At 41.3% G+C, this 27844-nt stretch overlaps 1 protein-coding gene across 5 annotated transcripts in view; it reads left to right on the plus strand.

Moving 5' to 3' along the window:
• The window catches only part of ZNRF2 (zinc and ring finger 2), a 189766-nt gene that overhangs the window by 32566 nt on the left and 129356 nt on the right, over positions 1-27844 (plus strand). For all 5 annotated transcript variants that reach the window (XM_090046417.1, XM_090046420.1, XM_090046419.1 and 2 more), the window contains exon 2: positions 20189-20284. In XM_090046417.1, the coding sequence (XP_089902543.1) occupies positions 20189-20251 (63 nt within the window). In that variant the 3' untranslated portion in view covers positions 20252-20284. The remainder of the gene's footprint in view (positions 1-20188; positions 20285-27844) is intronic.

The following is a 27844-nucleotide window of genomic DNA, read 5'->3' on the forward strand; positions in this document are numbered from 1 at the left end:
TGACAGGAAAGTCAAAGGTCAGATTTAACAAATTTCTGTTCTCCAGTGTTCCTCTAAACCTCTTCAGGTCCTTGCTTGTGGGTTCTGTGGACTTTCTGTGATTGGCTGTTTACTTCTAATCATCTCTCACGCTATTGGGTCGGGTCCTGGATTGGAAAGGCCAAATTCCCATGGGCTGGGATTTGTACTTTAGGTATATGGTCCTATGTTTTTCTGTGACCACTTTCACCACACCAGGTAACGTGCATATTTTGTTAAGAGATAACATGTAGAGAGTTCTGGCCTGGGTCACACCGTCTCCTGACAAGGAGCAGTTGGAAGAAAGACTTCTTACTACTTGCCCATTTTCTTTACCTCCTCCCCATGGCCTTGGTGCAAGGCCATGAGAGAAGGGATGGATTTAGGCTTAAAGCACTGGACAGGAACTTGGGGAAACTTGTGTTTGGCTTTTTGGCTTTGCCACAGCTTCTTTTGTAACCTATGGCAAGTTGCTTAATGTTTTTTGTGCCTCACTTCCATCTGTATAACAGAGATGATACTCCTTTTCTTCCATTATCCTGTCTGTTTTAGTTTAAAAACTCTTCAGGAAAGGGTCTCTGTCTCTCTGTCATGTCTGGTGTAATTATGACTTCTGCTTCTCCATTTGGTATAGTAAGGCTTTTCTCTAAACTAAATGTTGTCAGCTAACAGGATTTAATTTCAGATTGCTCTTATTATCAATTTGAAAAGTGTACACAGTCTGGATTTTAAATGTATACAGTACACAAGCAGTGTTTCAGTACCACTGATGTGAATATGAGTTTTAATCCATATTATTTTTGTTATAACTAATCTTACATGAAGGAGTGATGAATGGGTGAGGTATTAAACACAAACCTTTTTTCCTTTAGAAAAACTGTAATTATGTATCTTGAAACTTTTTCTAATTGCACCTCTCCTAGAAAAGAAGGTTAAAATGCAGCCGAGTTACTTAAGGAGTAAGAGTGCAAGTGTGTGTGTGTGTGTATGTCTGTATACATGCTCATGTGGATATAGAGATTGTAAATATGTTGAATGTATAGTGTGCACAACTTGTCTAATTCGGATGATCTGGTTGCTGTGGGCAGATTTTAAACCACAAAGCACTCAAATTTCTAAGAATAGAAACTTAAGCATTAAATAATGCCACCTGGCAGCATATTTCTCACCTTTCTAGTTTAATTGAAAGACCAGTAAGTTATTAGGAAAGACAAATAGATATCTTCACAAAATGTCATTTATAAATGTCAGTGACACTTCTAATTGAGGGGATTGTTGTGAAATACTGTATACATTAGTCTGTCTTGTTTGAGAGTTAAATTCCTCAATGCATGCTATAACCTAAAATTTTGGCAGTCCTATTGAAATATACCTTAATAGGAGCAACCTGAAGTTCTGGTGAATTTTATTTTGAAATAAAGACCTAGTTGTATTAGTTACTAAAAGTGGAATGGTATTGTATGCCATTTAGTAGTGATTTTGTAATGCTTGGATGTTTTGTTGGTGCAAGTTCTTGGTACGTTGAGTTGAGTAGGAGAACAAGTTATCCTTTGTCTTGTAGAAGAAAACGGTAAAAATTAAAATTAACATTTCTTTCCTATCAGGTTTGACCTTCATACTGCTTCAGATATACAGAGAGAGTTTTATTTTCCTTCAGCTTCTTTAAATATGATTTGGGGGTTTTTTCCCCTCAAAAAAGCAGTGATGATTCAGGATGTAAATTCTCTGGATCCACTACGTTTACTTTTGTATGGTTTCTTGTGATAGTATACCTCTTTTAACTTGGTGCTGTCCAGAAAAGCACAAACAACTTCTGCTAGGAAAATGACCAAAAGGATCTTTCTGTATATCTGCTCATCCTGTGTGTTAAGTTTTTTGAGTCAAGTTTTCCTCCACAAACTTTGTTTCAATACTATAAGAAGTAAAGAGAGCTATAAACGATATATTACCTAACTTTCTTTAAGAAATTAGTCTTGAGTTGTACAGAATTATCAGAACAATACACTGGATTCAGAGTCCATCCAGTGGATACTCCTGGAAATCAAGTGATTTTGCTGAAACTGACTGCTGTTACATACTCCTCCACCCATATTCTCTCATTCTTCTAAAATTGATGCCTGCTGCAGACTTGACGCTGTCTGCACTGCTGCCCTCCCACTAGGGTCTCTGCAACCTGGTGGGCAGGACCCAGCGCAATGGCAGAGTGGGGTCAGGCGAAGAAGCTCGTTGCCACTACTGCGAGCCCCTCACTGCCATGGTGAGGTGCCCCCTGCCCACCCAGCAGCAGTGAGGGGCCCAATTCCCCCCTACCCTCCCACTGCTGCCAGGAGGGCAGGGGGCACCTCTCCAAGGCAGTGCAAGGCTCACAGTGGCTGTAACGATGTTTCTTGCCCAGCCCCACTCTGCCCTACTGTGCTGGGTCCTGCCTGCTGGGCCATGGAGGGCAGAAGGGCAGGGAGCCCCAAGCCTGCAGCGGGCAGCCTGCACCTACCCTTGCCCTGCACACAGATCTGGGACTGGAACTGCATGCAGTGGTGGGGAGCCAACCCTGTCTATGCTCCTGCCACTGGGATGAGTTGCCGGTGGCTCCATCCCACTCCCCGCCTTGGCTCAGTGTCCGCATGTTCCAGCCGTGGGCCTTAAGCCCCACGCTCTGATCTGGCTGGGTGGCATCCTGAGTCCTGCCCAACTCCCTCCCCTCTATGGGTGCCTCAGTCTCCACTCTGTTCTTCCAGAATTACTGTGGGAGCTGCTCTCCAGGCTGTCTGGCAGCCATGCGCCTGTGTGAGCACATGTGCACATGGTGCCGCCTGCCTGACCGCCCTCCTCCCACTCCCCCCCAGTGCCTTCCAGGCTGGAACTCTGCCAGCCTGCAAGGGAAAACCCACTGCTTTCCACATTTTTATCTTTTAAAGAAAATCCTGGTTTTTCTCCTCAAAATGAGGAAATCCGGGTTTTACCGCTGCTTTCCGTGGCAAATGGAAAAACTAACATCCATGATAATGAGGCAAATAAAGACACTCTCCAGCCCTAGACCTATCTGCTGCTTTCAGTCCTTACTCATACAGAAAACCTTCTTTATTGGAAGGAAAAATGCTTAACATGTTCTGGGCAACTTGAATCAAAGTATGTTAACCTGTAAGACCGCTTTCCTTTCAGATTGAAGAAATTACTGGCTTCTGAAATTACTTTTGTAAAGAACCAGGATAAATTGAGAACTGAGATGGGAAAAATTAGGAATAGGCGAGATGAGCACTTTTATGAGATGATTTGGGAAAAGATAATTCCGCCTTGAGCAGTAGGTTGGACTACATGACCTTTGGAGATCTTGTCCAACCCTACTATGGTATGAATGTAGGACTGAACATGTGTGCCTGGGGTCCTACCACTACTTAGTGTTATCAGGAGGAAAACATAAAATCATTGCTGATCAAGTTTGCAGATGAAACAAGCAATTATGGAGGGGTAAATCATGAAGAGGGCAGGTCACTAAATGGATTCTTCCTTTATATATCGTTAGTGTATTTTAACCAACTAACTTCCTGTCCGTACAGAAGCAGGACATTGACTGTGCCCTTGTTGCCCTGCTTTACTTGTGGGAATTCAGGGTGTTCTTTGTGTTTTGGGGCATTCTGCCTAGTAGTTACAAGCGAGGGTTGTTCATGCATTTTTATGAATAGGTTAGACCAAGGCTAAGCAGTGTTTTTGGGTAGAGTGCGGAAAAACACCTGCAACCTCAACTTATAAGATGGTGTGCCAGGGACAGATGGTGGGGGAGCTGAGAGGGCCCTGATCTATGTTGTGGCGGCAGGATCCCAACCCCCTCCCTTGTCATCCACCCGAAGGCATGTGTGCCAAGCAAAATGCCTTTGCATGCTATACTCTGGCACCCTCATAATTTAAAGATTTCTATGTATAATTTAAAGATTTCCATTTAAAATATTTAAGTAAAAAAGTTGCAATACTTAAGGTATAAATACAAAATTTAAACTGATGAGCAAATTGCATACATATACTGCTTTCTTCTTCCAAGTTGAACTTCTTAATATTGCTTTCTGAATTTTTTGTCATTGATTGGTTTTCCTTTTTTTCTTTATCACTGCTACCTCTATTTCTCAAGGAACCAGTAGGTTATTGGTAAGTATTTCAACTAAATCAGACTTTACAAAGTTTTTCCCTAGTGAGGAATTTTTTCCCTCACTTTCCTTGGTGAAAACTTTGTAGACTACAGACAGTAGTCTGTTTATTCTGTGTGTTCTCAGGTCTCCATTATCACCTTATTTGTGGAGTAAGATGATAGTAGTAGCCAAGTTTTCTGAGAGACTTTATTGATTTGCATGCTGTCAAATGGCACTCATTTCTGTGTTCCACTATGATGTGGCCTTCTCCTGGCGCTTGCTTTGTCTCTGCTCAGTTTTTAAGTACAATGTCTTTGTCTCTCTCACTTATTTTTGATAGAACTTTATGCATATTTTGTCCAGACTACTCATAAGATTCCTCTGCTTTTGGCAGGAAATTGTTTCACATGACAAAGATTTGATCATTCTGGTCTCCGTTGCTCAGGTGTTGTCATATCATATTTTCATTCTTTTCACTGTTCTGTTAATTAGACTTTTCTCAGCATGCTGCTTCTACCTGTTCCTACCATTTCCTCTTATTGTCATGCTTCTTATAATCATAATTAGATTAATTGTTTTCTTGTTATAGCATGTAACAAGGGGCATGGCTCAGGGGCTGGAGTCAAGGTGCAGGGTGTTAGAGGGCCTGCCTGCCTAGGAGCACTGGGCCAGCTGACAGATGATTGGCTGGCCCTAGGGAACATAAAAGCTCCTGAAGAGGGTAGCTGAGAGGGAGAGAGGCTGGTACACTGTGGGGAGAAGCACAGCCTAGATTGCCTCTCTCTCTCTAGGTGTGAAGAAAGACCAGATAGTTTGCTTTTGTTATTTGCATGCTTGCATATATTGTTGCTTGTTTTGTTTGTTGTGGAGGCAAGCTTTTGACAAGTAAAATAAATGTACTGGAGCTAAGAGCTGACTGGCCTTTATAAGGAATCTGGTTCATGGATCAGGCCGAAGGAGGGACATCCTGCTACATGTGGTGGAGAATGTGTGCAGACTAAATCCAGCTCCAGCCATGGAGATATGAGCCCTGCTAAAATGACAGGCGGGGCTGCAACAGCAGCAGCTGTTTCAGTAGCTCCAACTCCAGCAGCAGCAGTTCCAGAGGGAGCAGCAACAGCAGGAGGTCCTGAAGCAGTACTTGGAATTGAGAAGGTCTCCTACCCAAGTTGGTGAGTCACCTGGTTCCCAGAGGATAGAAGGTGGTGTCCTCACCAAGACAGGACCTGCAGATGACCTAGAGGCCTTCCTTGCTGCTTTTGAGCAAATGGCAGAGACCTATCAGTGGCCGCAGGACACATGGACTTTGAGTCTGGCCCCGCTATTAGCAGGGGAGGCACAGGCTGCATACCAGGCCATGGGAGCAGATTCAGCCTGGTATTATGAGACCCTCAAAGCAGATATACTGGATCAGTTGGGTCTTATAGAGGAGGGATATTGCTGTAAACTTCGATTAGCTACTTGGGACCCAAATGCATGGCTCTAAGCCATGGCCTAGAAACTAAAAGACTTAGGCACCTGCTGCTTCAACATGGACTCCTGGTTGGCTGAGGAGATCATAGAACTACTAACCCTAGAACAGTTCTGTGCCATCCTCCCAGTAGAAACCTGAGGTGGGTATACTGACTGGGTGGTCAGCTTGGAGGAAGCTACCTGGAAATTGGAGGACTTCATAGGGGCAGAAGCAGACTGTTGGGATCCCTGGGGAAGCCAGCCACTTCCAGGCCTGGGGACACCGGGACTGCCGTGGAGACGGGGCTGGTTTCTAAGGAGGTCCTTGGTAGGGGCATTACCTCTGCCTTCAAGACCCAGTCAGAAGGGGGGCCCTTGAGTGGCTCCACCAAAGAAGAAACCCACTTGGACATCTCCGCCACCCGGGAGGAGGAAGGGGAAGCTCAAATGACTTCTTTTCATCAATACCGTAAGAATGCCTAGCTCTGGATTTACCAGTTAGGAGATCAAGTCTTACTCTTGGAGGAGGGGAGCAATGGTAAGTTGCTGGTGAAATGGCAAGGCCCTTTTGAAGTCCTGTGTCCTGAGAAATCACAGCCTTTGCAATGCCCTGGGGACTCTACTACTTCAGGACTCTACTCTTTGGTCTACATGGAGCTCCAACATCTAATGGACAAAGTACTCTGTCTGCACTGGGCATATGAGGCTACCTATCTGGATGACACTGTAATATTTGCCAACAAACAAAATCAGGTGAAGTCATTTCTGGGCTTATCAAACTACTAACGATGATTCATCCCACAGTTTCCTGCCATCACAGCACCACTAACTGACCTGCTGTAGAAGGGGGTGTCACAAAGGATCCAGTAGTTACCCAAATGTGAGGCAGCATTTGGGACAGTAAAATGGCTACTATGCAGTGCGCTGATTCTGCACAGCCTGGACTTACCCAAAGAATTTATATTGCAGATAGATACCTTGAAGCAAGGCCTGGAGGCAGTTCTCTCCCCAGAGTTTAAGGATGGAGAACATTCCATTCTGTACCTCAGCAGGAATCTCTTTCCCTAGGAGAAGTATGTCATGATAGAAAAGAAGTATCTAGCAATTAAGTGGACAGTTGAGGCCCTCTGCTGCTACCTCCTAGGGGCCCATTTTTGTTTGGTCACTGACCATACCCCTTTAACATAGCTTAATGCTATGTGGGAGGCCAACCCCCGGTTGACAAGGTACCTGCCCCTGCAGCCATTCAGGGTTTTTTTTGATATGCCACTGCTCTGTATCTGTACATGCAATTCTGTACACAGACTTCTCCTGAGAAGGGGGAGGGATTAAAAAAAAATGGAAGAGTGCATCCCAGGCTCCACTCTTGGGAGGGGGGATGTATAACAAGAGGCATGGCTGAAAGGCTGGAGCCCAGCTTCAGGCTGTTAGAAGGAGTTGCCTGCCTGCCTAGGAGCACCGGGCCAGCTGACGAGGGTGATTGGATGGCCCTACGGGAAGTTAAAGCTCCCAGAGAGAGTAGGCTGGTACACTGAGGGAAAAGCACAGAGCCTGGCTTGTTTCTGTCTCTAGCTTTGAGGAAAGACCAGAAGTTTTCCTTTTGTTCATTATTTGCACATTTGCTTATATTGCTTGTTTTGTTTGCTGTGGGGACAAGCTTTCCACATGTAAAACAAATGCACTGGAAACTAGACCTAAACGCTGACTGGCCTTTATAAGGAAGCTGGCTCCTGGGTCAGGCTAGAGGTCAGACAACACATTACATAGTATTAGTCTTCAAGACATTTAAATATGCATATTTTCAGATAAAATTAGGACTTTCTTTCATCTTATTTTGGACATGTCTTCCTTCTGACCTGCATTGTTCCTCTTAATTTAAGTGAAATAAAAAGAAAGTGACCTTTAGTTTGGATTTTTTTAAAATGAGAGCTGACTTCATAGATTGACTCATGTTTTAAGTTTACTTTTTAATATCAGAATAGATCGATCTTTCTCTCTCTCATCCTGAACTGTACGTACATAAAATATTTTCAGCCCTGAAACCAGTATTTTATCCACCTGTAACCTCTATAATGTATAACATAATGTGGTTGGTATGTCCCAAGACAATGCAATTTAGTCGTGTTTAAATACCATGTGACCATTGATAATACTTACAGGCCTTAACTTGTATGTGAAGTACAACCTGAACCACAACTTGCAATGTTAAATATATTTAAACATGCAAAAATCTGAAGCATCAGAACATCTAGAGGCATCTGCATAGTTTCAGACAGAGTGTAATTATGACAGATAATTGCCTTTTTTGTAACTTGGCAGCAGTATGCTAGAACTTGTATTTCAGCTTTTGGCTTTTCCACTTATCTTCTATTGCTGTTTTTCTGTCAAGTTACATGTTTCTGAGGAATGAGATTCCCGTACAGAGGCTACAGTTCTATATAATTTCCTATAGGGAAGAAAAAGAATGTCTTGGATATTAGCGTTTAGTCCTCTTCCCAAAAGCATTTGGCATGAATATAATTAATAAAATCTGATGCGAGAAGGTATATTCAGTTGAAAATTGTTTTGTTGTTTGAAATGGGAAGATGGTGTATGTGCAATATTCCAGTTTCCTCAGAAGAAACTTGGTATCCCTGTACTATATGGGCCTCAGTCATCTGCGCTTCAGGTACTGGTCTAAATGTTACATGCTCTGACGACAACTTCCTGTCATCCTTTCTAAGGGAGCATGATTGCAGAGCAGAACAAAGCTGAATTGGCAGGAAGCAGCCAGTGGGAAGAAGAAAAGGCAGAAAATCTTTCCCAACAAGTTATAAAAAGGAGCAAAGTTACAACACCTACTTCCCAAGATACGTGCTCTGGAGAGGAAGATGAAGAAAAAATCCCTTGGCCTCTCTAGAGCTTAGAGGAAAATGTTCTTGCCTCAGGGGACTTGGAAAGATATAATGAGAAGGAGAGCCAAAGAAGAAGGGAAAGGTGAAAGTTGAGGGTGTGGAAATGGGAGCTAGAACTGCAAGAATTTAAAAAAACTGGGAAAGACCTAATAAGTTGAATGCAAGGGAAACTAAACACGTAATGCAACTCATCAGATATGTATGTCAGAACACCAGTTAATTTCCAGGAAATCTCCAAATTTTCCAAGTTGTGCAGCCACCACTTGTTTACCAGGCCAAAAAACACATAGTTCCCCAAGCCATAGGTCTTCCTGTCTGGCCTCTGCTAGTAACTGGGCCTGAAGAATGATGTCCTGCTAGCTGAGTTCTGAACACCCACTTAATGCTGTTCCCCAGCCTTTTGTGTATAGGAGTCTTTTGGGGGTGACAGGAACCTTGTCTATTCATACAGCCTTCTTTTAGGGCAGTGGAGTAATTTCTGTAGGTTCTGCAGTCCAAAGGTATCACTTAGTAAACTTCTGCTGAAGGGATGGATGGTACCCTTCCAATACCCCTGCTTTAATAATAATGTTTACCTTCTGCCCCTCCCCCCCTCCAAAAAAAAAAAGAGGAGGAGGAAGATGATAGTACTGGAATGGTTTCATTGCCTTAGATCTTGTTTTGGAAGTGAATCTGTGCTATTGTAGAAGCAAGGGCTGCTTTTTTAAAAAAATGGAAATTTACAGGCTTTGCAAGTTGTTGGCATTCAGGGAAAAATGTCTACTTGTCACAGACACAGGAGTGAGTGGATGTTTCAAGCAGTTTTTCAGTGTGCTACATTTTCATATAGAGTGAGAATGTATTAAATCTGATATTGATATTATCTTACAAATAGAAAATGTCTTCTTAAAAAAAAGAAAAAAAAGAAAAACCAAGAAAACCAGCATAGTATCAGATTCTTATCTGGTCTTTTAACTGGTTCTAGGTATTCTACAGGCTGATCTTTTCCATGAGAAGCTTGTGCTGTGGGCTTATATTTGAGGGGTTAAGCAAAAAGCACACGGGTGGTTATTCAAGAAGAAAGTTTAAGGATGAAGCAACAACAAACCCAGCTATAAAATCATCATTAGCCATATCAATATAAAAAGTTATGGGGTGAAGCAATCTGTATGAATAGAACATGGGTAACCTTATAGGCTAACCTGCATTAAAATCAGTCTTCTCTCTCTTTTTTTTTTTTTTTTTTTGAGTTGAGAAAGGAAGGGTCTTTGAGTGTTTTTTTGTTTTTCCCCGTAGTGGATCATTGACAGAAAAATATTTGGGCTCTCTAAGCTGTTCTCTCCTTTGGGTAAAGATGGAAAAAATAAATAACTTTCCAGGTTTTTCCCACATGCAACTTTCCCCTGGAGGGGAAGGGTGTTTATTTTGGCATTCCTTTTTTATTCTTCAGTAGTTGCTTTTGCTCTTTCTCAGCTTCCAAAAATGTGAAGCTGTCAATGAAAATCTTTAGGACAGTAGTCTGAGAGGCAGGTCATAGAGATGTGACTGATGTTAGGTAGCTGATATAATATTGTTTATATAAAAAAAAAAAATTTTCTACTTTTGCCCTTTTTACTGTCTGCTATTATGCTACTTTTCAGTGAGCATTACTAAAAACTTCACTTTTGCCAACTAATGAAGTGAGGAGACTTCAGGTAGTTAAAGTAATAGACGTTCTATTTTCTTTTCACAGGTGTGATTACTTAGGAAAACTAGTTACCTTTAGTAATTGACTTCCTTCATTAGCTTTCTCTGGTTTTATTTGAAACTTGTTTTATCTAGGAATGTTAAATATGACTTTTCTATAACTTTCCCTTTTCTCTTGACTGATATGAGATGCTTTACTGTGCATTAGACTAATGAGCAATAAAGCATCAGTGTCTACATGTGTGTGGGTCTCACTGCGCAGTAAATTAGGTTAATGCACAGTTTGCTGGTACCAATAAATACGGGTACTAGATTAACAGTGCGTTAGCTACAGTGCAGTAGCGCAAGTGTAGACAATGACCAGGAGCCAAATTGGTCCTGGTCAGCCTATCCAGGGAGATGTAGGGGGAGCTGTTCTGGCTTGGCAGGATGCTACCTGCCAGCCATGTGGGGATCAGGATTCCAATGTGGCTGTCAGGCAGTGTCCCTGACCAGCAGGGACGACTTTCCTGGCCACATGGGGTTCGGGACCAGCCACTATATCCCCTGACAGCCCCTGGGGAAGTCTGGAGGTCCCCTTGGCTGCTGCAGGGGGACAGAGCAGGGCAGGAGCAGCTGTGGACTGGGTTGATCCTACTGAGCACAATTTGCTCTTGATGAGAGTGCACATGTAGACGTGTGCACCAGAATGCTTTAATGAGCATGAATTTTCTGTGATGAAAATTTCTGTGATGAAAATTCAGGCGTGTAAATGCATATGTAGACATGCCCACTGTGTACCAGTATGAGATTGCCTCATTGTAGGATTCCAGGGATACTTCTCTAAGACAGTTGTAAGGACCCTTTGTCCTGCCAAAGGCTGAGGGCCTGATCAGGTGGTCAGCAAAGAATTTGTTTAATTTCTATTTTAGAGGGGCACCAAATAAAGGGAAAAACTAGAATATGGGCACAAAATCACAGTGCTGTGGAATGGAAGGGTAAATATCACTGGTTCATATTGTACTTCTGGGGAGCCTTGGCAGGATTTTCCATAGGTTCTGTGATTTTTCTCTTTCTCTTTGGGAAACTAGGGAGATGATTTCCTTTCATCTGTTTAATCAGTAAGTGTCTTTCTCTCTGATGTTCTGTTCTTCTGCACTAGGGATATGTTAGCATAAAGGAGCAAAAGACTCTCAGTACCTCCTTCCTGGGTCTTTCTCCAGTGTGGAAGAGACCCCTAGTTGGCATAGAGCTAGTGTATTCTCTTTTTCCCTACTTTTTTCCATGTAGCTTAAGCTAATGACAAGGCTGTGTCTTGTCATTTCCCATTGTGGCCACATGCGGCCATTAAAGAATGTCTACAAACTCGATTTTGTGTATTCTCGAATTTAATTTAGACAGCATCATATCTACTCTGGTAGTCTGAAAGTTAGGTTTAGTAAAGAACTGTGCATGCATGTGCATGCTAAAAGGATACGTTTCCGCAAAAGCAGTTTTGAAGACTTACAGTTTGGTGCTTGTGTGTGGGGACAAATAAATACCCTCCCCTTTTAGTTGTACTGTTTGGTTTCGTGAGGCAATTTATTCAAATAGTTCTAATACAGCATGTAATTTTTCACTGAAAACCAACTTTTTGTTTAATTTTATGAAGTAGTTGATGGGGTTGTTGAAGCCAAATGACTCGCCCAAGATAATGGTCTGACTCACCCAGAATTGGAATGAATTCCTTTCAGCTTTTTAGTTCCCAGCCCTATTTTTAATCAGTAGCCCACTCTGTATCTGAAATAACATTTTAAACAGATATGTTTTAAGTTGGGAAGGCCTGATTAGAGTATTTTCAGGAGTCTGAACCATTAGTGATCTCTTCGCAAACCTGGAGAAGTGAGATTCCAGATGACTAGAGAATGTAAAAAATATCTATCTTTACAAAGTGGGGAAGAAAAATTTGGGGACTTATACCTGTCAGTCTAACTTCTATGCCTGATAAGATAATGGAACAAAGTATTGATAAGTATGTGAAGGATAAAGAGAGCTGGTCTGAATTTTTGAAGAACAAATCCTGCCAAGCTAGTCAAATTTCTTGGCCATCATAACTGACCTAATGGAATAGTAGATTTTCGTAAGGTTTCTGACACTGCCCTGTGTAACTTCTTTCTCAGTCAAAGAGGGAAAATTGGTTCAGCTGAAATTATCCTGAAAGTGGGTGCATGAATGTTTAACAAGCTTCATTCAAAGTAATTATCAGTAGTTCTCTGTTAACACTAAAACCATTTCAAGTTGGCCTCACATGGGTCTGCCCTGATTTGAGGTCTGTTCAGGATTTTCTTCAACACTTTGGAAGAGGGAATAAAGGTAATACTTATAAAATTTCTAAGTGACGGCAAGTTGAGAGAGCTGGCAAGCATGTTGAGGAGATCAGAAACAGAACTGAAAGTGACCTTTATAAATTGAAGAAATGGGTCTAAAACCAACAAGCTGAAAATCCGTTAGCAAAGTGCAAGTACTACGTTTAGGAAGAAAAAGTCAGTTGCATATATACGAAATGGGGAATAACTGCCTCGGCAGCAGTTACTGCAGAAGATGATAGTGGCTCACAAACTGAATATTAATAATGTGGTTCTTTTTGTTTTTAGAAAGCACTTCTGAGATGCATTAACAGGAATAATATCTAAGATACAAAAGGTAATGCCTCGGTTCTATGTAGAACTTGTGAGGACTCTACGTGAGATGGTGCCTGGAACTGGATACAGTTCCATGAAGAGAGAAATAGATGTTACAGAGGTGACGGGTGAGAGCAATAAAAATAGTTACAAATTTAGACAATAGGGCAAATGGGAAAGGGCTGAAGGAATAGTTAGTTTTATCTGGAAAAGAGAAGACTGAGGACAGATAAATATTCCAGTGCAAAAAGACATCATCATGAAGAGGACAGTAATTGATGTCCACCATGTCCACTAGGGGTAGGACGAGAAGAAATCTACCTACTTTGTACATTTAAGCTTGATACTGGGAAATGCTTTCTAACTGTCTGGGTAGTTTAGCAGTGTATTAGGCAGTGGTTGTAGAACATCCTTCACTTTAAGGTTTTTAAAAACAAATACAAATTTTCAGATGTTGGTATAGTTACCCTGGGGGTGGGATGGACAGGACTAGATTTCCTCTTAAGGTTCCTTTAATTTCTACCCTTCTGTAGTAATTCATATCTTGACATAGACCTCGTTCGTCTTTAATATTTTTGAAAATCTGTTATTTTCTATAATAAGTAAGAAGCTTCCAGGTTGTTTGTGCCATGAACAAGTATTGTCTTTCTGTAGCCATCTTTCAAACTTTTTATCAAAAATATTACAAGAATAACGAGTAAAACATTTGCAACAATTTTTTAAACTTAAGCAAAGGTGTAGTAATATCAGATGGGTAGAAAAACCATATTGTGGAATAGGTCACCTATTTAACTTGGAACAATACACAAATCCTTCCATAATGGCCTGAATTCTGTGATGTTCTTGCTGATATTTCCTTCAGGATGAGATTCACTTTGACCTGCTTGAGCCATCATACTCTCTGTCATCCTGGGCTTGTTCGTGGATTACCCTTGATCAATATTAAACAGTAATTGAATTTTCAAATGCATGTTGTGGAGTTCTAGTAATTCTTTAGTATTTCTCTTAGTATTATAATGTACATTTTCTGTGGCACCTATCATGGTGCTATCTGAACATAATTTCATTGTGTCTTTTGCCTTGTTTACCCCCACAAAAATAGGTATTCCACAATACAGGCTACAAAACAAAACAAAACCCTCCAAAAACCATATACGGAGCATTTTTAATAGTGATAGCCAAGGTATTGAGTTAGCAGCAAAATTTTGGTAGAACCAGAAGGAAGCTGCCAGAGGGGTGAAGTTGGCAAAACAGTGTGGAGGCGTGCACAGCAGTCTGTAATGACAGGTATTACAGTAAAGGGTTTGATTTCAGTTGTTGGTCTGCCTCTTTGCTCTTGGCTTTGTATTTTTTCCAAACTTGTGAGTACTTTGTTTTACACAGTTGATTATTTTCACTATAATGAGGTATATATTGGATCAAGTTGGTCCTCTTTTCTGCGGTGCAGAATTAATTCCTTCCTGTGGTGGAAAAAAGCAGTGTTGGGCATCTTTCTTGTCTTTTACTTGGCATCTCACACAGTGGTGGGAGGGTCTGATATTGGAAGGAATGACAGTTTGGAACTGGTATTCTGGTGAGCTGGCTTCAATACCCAACTGCCACACAGCTCCAAACTTGTCATATTGCTTTTCCTCTTAATATAAAAGCAATATTTCCCTGCTTCATAGGTATATTGTATGGGCATGTAGTGACCATACATGTGCTTAGATAATATTCTTAATAGTTTTACATTTTTTATCTTCTTAGAGGTGTGTAGTGCTTGGCATTTGGCTTTATTTAAAATGACTATTGTGTCTTTCTGAAACTCAGTTTTAACTGAGATTCTAAGAATATCATTACTACAGAGAAGCTGTAATCATTGCTAACAATGCATTTGTTTAGCACAGCTGCAAGAGATTGCCACTTCACCTTTGTTGCCCCAGTGTATCTCCATTTACACTGTTTATGTATAGCTCCTGACAGTCGTTACGCTTAGGACACAATTAGTCTAATATCTTAAGTAGTAACCTGACCAGGTGTTTAGGGAACTAAGGATGCCGCAAAAATAATATATAAAATGTGTAATATTTCTGTGCCTGGTTTCAGATGAGTCTTAAATTGAATGTGTGGCAAGGTTAGGATTACACCAAGGTGTCCCACAGCCCTGGTGCGGTCCCCATCAGCCAACAATCAGCTGACTTGGGGGTTTTTTTTTCTTTGGCTGGGTCTGAGACCATACCAGGGCTCAAACCAGTCTTGGTGTGGTCCCCCTGTATATGGCATGGCAGGAGGTGCAGTTGTTGGGATTGGATATCAGATCCCATTGCACCTTTAAATGGATATCTGTTAGCAGCTGATGAAACGTAGTATAGAAAGTCATTTGAATGCCATGCCTATTTGAACTTGTATTTCATTGCTTTGTTGACAATTCCTTAAGTTTTATGTGTAACTTTCTTAAGGTTATCGGAATCTTTCTTTGAGTTGGTGGTAAAACAAACATTGACAATACATGTTATTGTTGGGTTTGCTGTGCAATAGCAATAACAGAGCTTTTGTTCTTGCAGAACAGTTATTAATAACTTGTGAGTCATGGAAGGACTGCCTTCGAACTGAGGGAAGGGGGCAGAACACCATTTTTGTTGCAGAATCTATTCATATAAGAATTTGTATCTTTTTAAAAACTTTCAGGGGTTTAGTCTCACTCCAAACGTAGCTTGCAAAAACAGTGAACTTTTTGGTGGGGTTTTTCTTTGTTTGTTTTCCCCCTATACAGCAAGAAGCAGCAGCTATATTGGTGAGGAACCCCTTCTTAATCTCATTGGCTACTTTTTCCTGCCTTGTTCTCCTCTCTGAAAAACAGGAAGGAGTGGGTGGAGTACAAGCTCAGAGTTTTTCATACTCTCTAGTTTTTGTCCTCTGCTGCAGCAGACTGAGCACCTAGAACATAAGATCTGCCACAGAGTCATGATGTATAGCCCAAAAACCTTTCTCTGATGGTGGCAAAAAACTGTTTCTTTTTATGAAGACTATAAGAAGCAAGCATTTTTAGAGCAATCCATCCTCCGTCAAACCCAGCGTGACCCGCATTCACAGGGTAAAACAAGTTTTCTACTTGAGAATCCCTAGAGCAGCTTAAGTTTGGCTAATTCTTTTTTTTTTTTTTTTAACTTGATTAGTTTTGGCTTCTGTAGACTTTATTTGAACTCTGGTTATTGTTAGACTCATAGTTAAGTGCTTAACTATTCACATTCAATTGTCCTTTTTTCAGCTATGTTTTCACCTCTTTCCCAGATAGTTTTGTTTGCCCAACATTAGTAGAATCATTAAAAGGGAAATTCCAAACCTCATCTGCTTCTGAACTTATCCTTAATAGTTCAGTAAGTGTCAAAGTGTGGGTGAAAACAAATTGCAGTAAAGACCTGTCTAAAACATATGCTGTAGGATCTGTCAAATTAAATTCCAGTGATACTAAACCCCTCCAAATTAGGAAGACTTTGCCAGAGTAATATTTGGTATAAAACTCCATGGAGTATTCAAGACTTGATAATGACGATGATCCTTTTCTTTATAAACTAATGAAGTATTTGGTCATTTTTCTTCTAGAAATGCTGCTAATGGTTAACATTAACAATAAGTTGTCAGTGTCCAGGAGGGGAGGTATGAAGTTTAAGGAATGGTTTTGGGAAGTTGTAATCAGAGGTGCAAAGAATCACTTTTGGCATTTTACTAGGAAATAAGTTAATACAAGTTTCTCAAGAGAGGGACATGATGACAGAATAAAATGTATTGTAGAAAGAGAGAGATGTCTTTTTCACATCCGTGAAAATTAGAGGGAAATAGGGATAGAATATTTGGAAGGAGATCAATTTCGGCCCAAGGAAGTTACTGTTAAATAGCAGGGCGTAGAGGATTGGATTTTAGCGCAAAAATGGATAGCAAAAGTTATTAGGGTTTGGTTATTGAGATTTTTAAAGAAAAAAAACGTGATGAGGGAGGGAAAAAATTAGTGGCTGGTGGATTGATTAGCAGCTGTTGTACTTGCATTTGAAATTGGAAGAGTTTGATGGCAGAAAAATCTGGGAGAAAGACGCATGTTCTACAGAAAAAAATGATTTCAACTTGACTAAGAACTGAAGAAATATATAAATCATGCAGTAAAGATAATTTTGCAAAAGAAAATTTAAGAGATGTTAGATGTTTATTTTTAAACATGTTCTTTTAAAATCTGGGATTTTATTGCTCTACATAAATATGGCAGGAGGAGGTGGCAGTGGGAGATGGGTAGGTGCCAGAGAGGAAGAAGTTTAGTTAAAGGGTAAGGTTGGCCCAAGAACAAATGGGTATAAATTGGCCACAAAAAAAGCTGTCTGGGCCTAGTAATGGAAATAGCGATGTTCTGGAAAAATTTTCTAATAGTAGAAATAAGGGCAAAATACCTAAATACTGTTATGATAGATCTTAATTTGTCTAATGAAAGTAATTACTAAATGGTCCTCTGATAGCAGAGGTCTTGATTTAGGCCCCTGGTATATGTACAGTTAAAGCAGGAGTGGGCAATTATTTTGGCTGGTGGGCCACTTAATGAGTTTTGGTGAGCTGTTGCATACACACAAGTCTTTCAGAAGATAAATTATAGATAAAACATGTACATTAAAAATTAAATATCTAATATTAATTTTACTTAAGAAAAATGGTTGTTCTGGTTTTATTTTTTGAGTAGTGTATATAGAGGCAATTGCATAATAGCTCAAAATAAAGTCTCACTCGTGTATAGACCAACTGAGTAGCTGAAATTAAGTTTTTAGCAAGCTTTCAGTTACAATTGCCCTTTGGCTCCACATAGCCACTGCTGCCACACAGGGCAGCACAGAGGTGGCAGTGAAGCAGCTGCACCACAGCCTAGCGTGGCCTGGGCTCCAGGCGGGCAGCTGCACCAAACACTGCCTGGCGGCAGCAACGTCAGCCAGTCAGCTCCCCATTCTCCCTGCTGGTGCAGCCCAGCCCAGTTCCACAGACCCCTGCCAGCCCACACCCCATGCTCCTGCTGCCCTGCTCTGGACCCCACTGGTGCTGACCCTGGGACACCAGCACAGGCCCTGCGCTCCCCCTTGCTTCCACTGCCTCTCTCCCCCAGCCCTGTCCCCTCTTTCCCACCCACCTGCTGACTCCTGACTGCATGGCCGGACCATGGGGCTCAGCAGGAACCGGCCTGGCCCCAAGGACTGGGGCGATCCCCATGGTTCCTCCCCCTCCCTCCCCATCTTGCCTGAATTTCCTGCGTTGGCACAGCAATGAAGAGCCCTATTGTCCCAGAAGCCCCTGTTAGGCCCTGCTGGGGCTTCTCCTATGTCCTACTGCCGCTGTCTCCTGTCGTCTTTGACAGGACCCAGGGGCAAATAAATATTAATTTTCTAAATTTTTTAGGGGCCCCATGGGCTGGATAGAATGGCCTGGTGGGCTATGTCTGGCCTGCGGGCCGTATTTTGCCCCCCCCCCCCCCCCGTCTTAGGACAACACGGCTACAACCAAAAACCCACTAATATGTATTTATATATTCACATTATAAAATACATATATGCATTTATATTTATAATGCTAATAATTATTCTGTATATCGAAATTAGATTCAGTCTATACTATAGCAATTTTTATATAGTACCCATAGACTTAATTTGTTCAGAATTGATGCATTTTACTTCTTTTGAGACTGCTGCAAGTTTTAGCACAGGTACTTCATGAACGAACTTTTAAGCAGCACTTTTGTACCTAGAGGATTTACAAATTGCATCGTATTAGTCCAAAGCCAAAAGGCTTATGATTTACCACATAGTTCGCTGGGCTGGATCTCATCAGAGTCGACACCATTTCAAGCTGTGGTGACCTGACAGTCCAGCCCTGCTCAGTATGTGTGTGTACTCTAGATATACGCCCCTCCTCTCTGCAAAGGATCCACGTGCTAGTACCCAGGCCAGTTCCCTGTGGATGGAATACCTTGCCAGCTTTTTTTTTTTTTTCTTTTTTTGAGCTGTGCCCATGTGTGCACATGGACACATACACAGTTCCTATCAGCATGTTTGCCCATATGGGTCACCTGTTGGCTGCTGCATTTAATCAATATCATAATAGTAATTATAATTATTAACATTATAGATATAAATTAATATATATTATATAGTATTATATATTTCCATTACTGAGCATATGCTGCTTTTAGCAGCAGATCAAAGATAGACAATGTATTTCAGGCAGTTTCCTTTTATGCAAAGGTATGATGTGGGGCTTTTTCCACCATGTTTTTCTCCCCTCCTCTTGCCAGCCCGGAAGCAATAACTCCATCATGAAGCAGAGTTTATTTCTTCGCCTTAATTGCATGTGTAGATGCACCCCATGATGCATAAACTTCTCTGTAGAGCAAAAACCAGTCTGCCTCTTGAACCTTTTAGGTGTGGATAACAAAACTTGTCCAGCCAGACTTGTCCTTTAACTGGAAGGCTACTAGCAATCACAGAAATGACAGAACTTAGCGATGTGTCATACATATTATGCAGTTACATCCAAGTCCAGACTCTCCCATTATCCTTTTCTCTGTTTTGCCTCAGGCTGTGACCTCACAAACTAAGCAGGGTTATGCCCAGCTGGTACTTCAATGAGAGGAATAGAAAAAAATGCAGTGCAAGAGGAAGCAATGCTAGTGCATTAGTAGATGAGATGACACCTGTGAGTTGATATAAACCCAGGGTGTTAAGAGATTCTCTACTGCTGAAGAAGTTTAGTGAATGAAACATAGAACGGGGCTTCTTATATGTTCCTCAGTTCCGTGGCGTTTTTTGTAAACGTGAAGTTTACCTTGGAGTTCTTGTCCAGGGTCAGATTTTAGTGACTGCATTCTTTCTAGCTTTTTAATTTTCTTTGCAGTTCCTATAGGATAAGATATTCCCTACTGCCTTTCATTTTTAAAAAAATTTTTTTTTTCTTTGGAAATGCGTAATTTGGTAATTTGGAAAGAATTCAACAGCTGCCATTACCATGCCAGGGGTGGCAGTGTGCGGAGGAGATAAGAATTATATACAATTTAGGCCTTATTTTAACATGGGATTTAACTTTTTTGAAGCTATAACTTTGTGTCTTCGGTGATTTGTACCCACCAGTTATTGCCCAGAAAAGAGATGTATGGAATCATGGAAATTGTATATTAGGGCATTTGTGTTGAGCACAAAACCCTGTTCTCCAAAAATGGTGTTCTGTTTGAACATGGGTTCAAACAGAGATGAATAAACATGAGAGATATTTATTCCAGAAAAGCTGCCACTTTTTTTTTAATGCATTTAAAAATAATTGGCTTTAGAACAAATATAGAATTTTACAGTCTCTCTGATCAATTGAGATATGCATATATATATTTATACATATTTATTTTTTATAGGATTCAAGTGCCCTGTGTGTTCAAAGTTTGTATCATCAGATGAAATGGATCTGCATCTTGTGATGTGTTTGACGAAGCCAAGGATAACCTACAATGGTAAGAAAGAAATAAGCTAAGAATGTCTTTTTGTTTTAAGTCCCAAATGAAGTTATCATTTTTGTTTAACCATTTGAGACACTTGTAACTAATCAAGTATGGGAAGACTGTGTAATTTGAGAGGAAAGTTTTCCATGTGTATATGGTTTAACTTTACAGCAGAATCCATTAGAAAAATGCATGATTTTAACATTTCATAGTTAAATCTGTAAGAATAGCATACACAGTGGCTGTGTCTATTTGAGATGCTGACTGTGCAGTAATCAGAGTTACTGTGCAGTAATCAGAGTTACTGTGCAGTTGTGCTGTGGAACAACTTTTCATGATGCTAACTGCACAGTAGCTCATGACTACCGCAGAGTAGTGTTGTGTCATGCTTCCTGCCATGCAATGCTACTTACTGCACATTAGTTTCTGGCTACTGCACCCTGGAGAAGCAAAGACTGGGGAGATTTGATAAGTGTCAAATACAAAAAGGGTTGCCACAAAAAGGATTGTGATAGACTTTTCTTTGTGTCCAGAGAAGACTACGTGAAGAAAAATTTAGGTTGGGTATTAAGAAGAACTTTCCAACTTTGAAGATGGTTTTGGTGTTAGGTGCTAATCAACCTGTTAGGGTAGCTCCTAGTAATCATACCTGATTTACTGAGAACACAGGTCAGGGTCTGTATTTGAACCTAGCATTGGTGCATGTGATTGAGGATGCTAGCTGGCTAGATATTGCTCAGCTGAAGTTCAGAATATATTGGTAAATAGCAGGAATGGCTGTCCATTTAGCAGAAGGATCAGGACATTGTGCCTGGTTTCATTATTGCACCATATTTTTCCACTCTAAAGTTACCAGAATCTCCAAGGGCCTTGTTAATGTTTCTGTCAGTCTAGGAGTTCTCCCCATTTTGGAACTTTAATATAATCCTTATGTGGTTAATGAGACCTCTATCTGAACCACTGGCATCTTGCTGTCTGTACCATCTTCTTTGAAAAAAAAATGTTTCTCTTTTAGGAGCTGTAACATCAGTGAAGAGAGTAGAAGGATGTTTGTGTCCTTTATGGTATCACAAATATCATGTTTCATAGGGGTAGCCATCCTTAAGTCTGCTTCTAAGGTGTATTTTTTTTGTTTAGTATTGCTTTATCAAGTTCATCTCTAATTTTTATCTAAATTAAATGATTCACCTGCCAGGTTTCTTTCCTAAGCTCCAGCAGGCAGTGGAGTTTACACAGCCTGAACGTGGTTTGAGATCTTTTGAAAAAGGCTCTGCACCACTACAGAATCGAAGGGATGTTTGGGACCGCTCTACAAGTTATAACAGGGGCATGCAATTATTTTGGGCGGAGGGCTGCTTACTGAGTTTTGGCAAGCCATTGAAGGCCACCTGACGGGCAGCCAGGGGCAGATAAATTTTCTAATTTCTTTTAAGGGCCTCGCGAGCCAGATAGAATGGCCTGACGGGTCGCATCTGGCCCATGGGGCACATTTTGCCCACCTCTGCTTTATAACCTTGCCTGGGGTATATAAGAGTCTCTGGGGCACAGGCACAGCCTTACCTAATGCTGCTAGTCAATGTGATCCCATTGTATGCACATTCTCTCCAGAAATGGGAAATCCATGCAGTCAACATCTTGGAGCTAGTCACAATAAGGAAAATAACCATTCTTCTAATAATAACACAACTGGCTAAGATTTTATGTGATCCACACTGTTGGAACTCAGTTTAATTTATTTTTGATTGTCTTCAGCATCACTTCCTTTGCTTTGTCTGCAGTTCAGTTTATTTAATTATTATTTTATTATTTAGTTAATGTTTGTGCTGCCCTTCCCAACAAAGGCTTACAAAAGAAAACAGAATATCTTTAAAAACAGCAGTGTGACAAGAGGACCAAAGCAGCTTAAAAGAGAACTAGAACATCAAGACAATGGAGCTCAGGAACAACATTTCATTTGATATTTTTTGTTTAATGAATGCCTACCCAAACAGGAATGGCATGAAGCGCTTCTGAAAAATGCCCAGGCTTGGGCTCTGGTAAGCTGCAGGAGGGAGGAGGGGTAGTTTTAGAGCTGAGGATCAACTATGGAGAACAGCTTCCCTCCCACATATATATTTTACCAAGCCATTTGTCATAGCGATGGTACATGTAGGAAGTTGCTCTCCTTAAGGATCATATTGTGGGCATAAGGGAGGAGGTGCTCTTCTAGGAATGTAGGAACTAGACCATGTAGGGCCTTAGAAGTCGAAGCCAGCACCTTTAATTATGTCTAGAAGGCCAGTGGGATCCAGCATAGACTCTGGAGTCCTGGAGATACGTGTTCCTGGTGACCCACCCTGCCCAAAGGTGGGCTTCCAAATTTAGAGTTTTCTTAGGCGCTTTGTGTCACACTCACCATCTTGCTAGGAAAATACAATTTAAGACTACACCAAAAGAAGAAATAAAATTAAAGTGAATCTGGGATTAGTCTTTTGGAGATGCTCTTGAAGAAGGGGGACTCCCCATGTTACCACGCATGGATGCCATTTTGGTTGGTTAAATACTAAGCAATCTCTGTTCTGTTTTTTTTTAAATTTTTCTGCTCCATATGTGTATTTCAATATGAATAGATTCAGGAAGTCTCTTAATTTGAAAGAATGTTCTCCAACCTATCTCAGTAGTGTGTATATGAATTGAGACTAATATATACCCTCAGTCAATTATGCTAACATATCCCTAAGGTGTGAAACATTGGCAGTGAAACTGGGAGCTGGATAGGTTCCACATGTCCCAAGGTTGAGTTGGAAGTCTACAAGGCTGTACAGGCTGGAGAGCCACAGTTGAATGGATACGACTAGAGGAAAGGTAGTGGGTGCAGTGGATAAGAAGCACATAATCTGGGAGTTTAAACCTGAAATAGTACTAGGAGATGCTGAGCACTAGAGAAGAGTGGAGTATCTATTCCAATTTGGTGGGATGGATCTGGGCTTTGAAGGATTCTGATAAGTAGTCCTGACAAATTAGTAACTTGCTGGTGTGCACATCTTTTTGTAGTAGCTCTGATGTATGTGTGTGCATTTTGGTCAGGCAAAAAGACAAAAAATGTATGGGGGAAAAAAGGAATAGTCCTTGACTACTTTACAGCGATGATATTTAATTAGTGGCACATTTGTCATTGGTTGGAGTGTTGTTTTTCAGCTATATTGTTATCTTGTGCATTGTCCCTTGAATTCATAGGAAAGAATTTTTCAGCTAAATAAGCCCAAATAGAAGTCTGTGGTATGTGAAGCCTCTCTTAATTTGGGGGTTGGACAAGAGTCCTAACAGACAGTACAATGCAGCGGTATGTTACTTGAATAATTGAAAAAGGAGCTTATTTTTTCTCATCAACTCTTTCAGAAAGTTGTTATTACAGGAATGTGCCTATAATACAAGGAAACTATTTGTTGGAAGAGGTGGGGTATCTAGGTAAGAGTTTTTACAAGAACATTACCATTCAACCAGTTAACTTTAGCTAAGCATTTCCCTTAATTCTAGTTCTATCCAGACAGCACAGCCTTTGCTTGAGTGTCATGCTGCTCTAATTCAAGCTGGCTGGCCTTTCATGAGGTACGTACCAACATGAGTGTTCTTCAGTATGAATTCAAGCAGGTTTCTCCTGAATGCTTATTCTCCATCCTTTTTAGTGCATTTCCCAAGTGTGTTCTCCATATACCCAGAAACAACAGACAAATTTTCCCACAGTTTGAGAGAGATTTTTAAAAGGCTTGTACATTGCTTTCTAAACCTTTCTAAACTCAAAGCACCCCTTATTAGACTTCAGTCACCTATGGGAAAATGATGGAACTTAGTTTTCAGTAGTTTATTGATTATGAAAAAATAATAGAGCAATTCTTCTGTTGCAGGGAACTCAGAAAAACTACAACAGGTCACAGTGTTTTCAATGCTCAGGATTCCTATTTGAAATCTCCAGGTTTATGTTGTAAATGCTTGTGCACCTAACAGGGCTAATACTGTGTGGTACCCTTAGGAGGCTCAAGGTACCCTGACTGAGAATCGCTGCTTTAAAGAGTGGCTTGGTTTACTACAGCACAAAGGGCCACATGATATACTCCTTTCAGGCACGGGAATGAGTGCTCTGCCCTCAGAGATGCAGGAGCTCGAGTGTTCTTTTGCAACGTTGCTGCTCTCATTCAGGCCGGGCAAGCTTGAGAAAAGAATGTAAATAATGCCACTTAGGCTGCTGAAAGATGTGGTGGGGGGGGAAACGCACTTTATTGGAAGAGGCATCGCATTAGTTTGATCTGGTTTTGCAGCATCTATAGAGCAGGCAGTTATTTAGGGTGGAGGGCTGCTTACCAAGTTTTGGCAAGCTATTCAGGGTCACATGGGTAACCTCACCCCCTGGTTGCCATCTTGTGACTGGAAGTCCTCCCCACTAATCCCTGACCTTTGCCACCAGAAGTCCCTCCCCTTGTCCCCAGAAGTACTCCTTTCCGCAAGGGGTTTTGCCATCTCGGAACCAGAAAAATACCAAATTATATTCTAAAAATCAAATACCTACAACATTGATTAATTTGATTTCTAAAAATCTTTCTCTCCCGATTTTACATGTGTTTGTGTAGTGTACATAGAGGTGACCACACAACAGCGTAAAATGAAGTCTTACTCTTGTAAATTATGGGGGGGTATGGGGGGTATACGTTTGTGGGGGGCTGTGGATGTAAGGGTGTGGGTGTATGTGGGGGTGTGGATAGGTGTGGGGGGTGGGTGTGAGGTTGAAGGAGCATGTGGGTGTGTGTGTGGATACATGGTGTGTGTGTGGGTATGGGGTTTGTGGGGGATGTGTGTGGGGGGAGGGTGGCTGGGCTATGTAAGAGGGTGTGGGAGTCTACATGTATGGCAGTCTGAGGAAGGTGTGGCTGCATGTGTATGGTGGGGTGCTTGTGGGACTTGCCCTACGAACACGCACACACCTCCTGGCCTTGGGACTGGTGGGCCAGCAATGCAGCTGGGGGCCATGTGGTGCTGGAGCAGCCTGCTGTGTGCAGGGAAAGCTGCCAGAGGCAGGCACTTGGGGCAGGCAGGCTAGCTTTTCTCCTGATTCCTGCTGGCTTCCCCTGGCTCCTGTCATCTTTGACAGGGAGCCTGGAGCAGATCAATATTAGTTTTCTAAACTTTGTAGGTGCCCTGCAGGTCTGGCAGGCCGGATGTGGTGCCTGCCTTGGTATAGATCATGCAATACAGCGAGGTTTTTTTGGTGCTCCGTGTCTGACTGCCCCCCCTCCGCCCCATACAGAAAAGATTTGGACAAATTGGAGAGAGTCTAGCAGAGTGCAGTGAAAAAGGTTTGGGGGCTGGGGCACGTGACTTCTGAGGAGAAGCTTAAGGAACTGGGTTTATTTAGTCTGGAGAAGAAAAGACTGAGGGGATTTAATAGCAGCCTTCAACTACGTGAAGGGGGGTTTGAAAGAAGATGGAGCTAAACTGTTCTTAGTGGTGACAGATGACAAAACAAGCAGCAATGGTCTCAAGTTGCAGCAAGGGAAGCTTAGGTTAGATATTGGGAAAAACCTTTTCACTAGAAGGGTAGTATAGCACTGGAACAGGTTACCCAGAGAAGTTAATGGTCTCTCCATCCTTGGAGGTTTTTAAGTCCTGACTGGACAAAGCCTTGGCTAGGATGATTTAGTTAGGGTTGGTCCTGCATTGAGGGCAGGCAGTTATTTTGGGTGGAGGGCCGTTTACTGAGTTCTGGCAAACCATCAAGGGCCGCATGACAAGCAACCTGGAGCAGATAAATATTAATTTTCTAAATTTTTAGGGGCTCCATGGGCCAGATGGAATGGCCTGGTGGGCCGCATCTGGCCCACAGGCTGCACTTTGCCCACCCCTGGACTAGATGATCTCCTGAGGTCCTTTCCATCCCTCATTTTCTATGATTCTGTAATTCTAACATTTCTCTTCCCTGCACATCTTCATTGTTGTTCAAAAGTGCAGTAAACTTGCGTATTTCCTCCCCTCGCAAATGTATAAACCTTTTGAACAGTGAGCATGGGTCTAACAACATTATTGAGTCTCTTTTTTGAGCTAATTGCTCTCTGTACCACCCTTCTTTGAGCAAGGAATTTTTGGCAGTTAAACTTTAGCAAGAAAGATCAGTGAACTGCAGTGTCTGGTAGCTGACCTGCTTCATGTGCTCTTCCAAAAAGAAATGGTTACAGATTTGCCCTAATATCATGTTGAAAGTGGTTGCTGAGTTCATATAAATAAATCAGTATGCCTTGTAGGCCTTTTTTTTCCCAGCACCACATGATATATCACAGGAAATCATGTTGCTTACTTTGCCTGACATGTCAGGAGCATCCTTTATTTATTTATGTGTTCCAAAAGATTTCTTGGGCTGCTCATGCTCTTCAGAAAGAAATCAACATATTATTTTGGTACAAAGGTTATTGGAGATAATCTAATTGTGTATTACAGTCCCCTAAAATTTAGCAGGAATCTTGGCACCAGAGAAGGCAGCTTTTTCCTGCTCTGGGCAAAGCAGTTATAGTGTTTTGCTTATGCGGGGCAACTATCTGAATCTAAAGTTTCCACTTCAGAATTTGGCTTAGCAGGAATATGGTTAGCACTCCCTGCTTAGAGGCAGGATTGGGGGGAGTGAGTAAACTGGTTTTCTTTGGAGGTTGTCACCTTTAGTTAGTTTCTGTGCTGTGCAGTACTGCAGAGACAATTTTATGTAAAACAGAGAGGTTACTTCTCACTAAACTGTTTTTTATAGAAAATATTACCAGCGTGGATCCATTGCATAGGTGCACTGATCCCTCCCATCTCCACAGTTTCTTCAGAACATAATTGGGACTTAGAAAAGAGTATATAAGAAGTAGGAGACGTCTTATACTTCATTTATAGTGCGTTTAGGGAGGGGCTTAAGCACAAACTCCAGTGGCTTTATTATTGGCAAAAGATGTCTTATAAGAAAATTCCACAGCTCCTTATAGTGTGGTTAGGCAGGAGCAGTATGTTTGAAGTACTCCAAGTATTTGGTAACTTGGCTTGATGCTTACTACCGTACTGATATTTGAGTAGACAATAGGTGAATTTGTTAATAGAAATTTAGCTTTCAGTGTTGATGGAATTGCTCAACTAAGTACACACTCTGAAAGATTTTTGACCCCTTCTAGAAGTTAAATGAAAAGAATTCTGAAATTAAAATCCGAGTTTTTACAGGCTTCACTTCAAAAAAAAAAATAAAGTGTTCCCTTTTGTTTAGAATGCAGTGTGTGTTTCCTAATGAAAGATGTTGTTTGTTAAACCTGGAACAGGCATAGGCAGAGAGAGTTACTAACTTTTGAGCTAGACGAAAGCAGCACATTCTGCTAGAAAATTGAACTTTTCTGTTCCTTGGCTAGGAAAATAGCTTGAATGTCTGTTTTCTTGTTTGAGTATGCATGCCTGGCAAACATAAGAGTATTTTTCATGATCAGTGTATTTGGCCTCACTTAGGTGGGATTAGAGTTGAGGAGCTGTTTTTGCCCTTAATATTTACTTCCTGAATGGTTCTTCATGGCAGAGGCTAAAAGCAATTCA

This window comes from Crocodylus siamensis, chromosome 5 (genome assembly GCF_052110815.1).
Source record: "Crocodylus siamensis isolate JL-2025a chromosome 5, ASM5211081v1, whole genome shotgun sequence".
Taxonomy (NCBI): domain Eukaryota; kingdom Metazoa; phylum Chordata; order Crocodylia; family Crocodylidae; genus Crocodylus; species Crocodylus siamensis.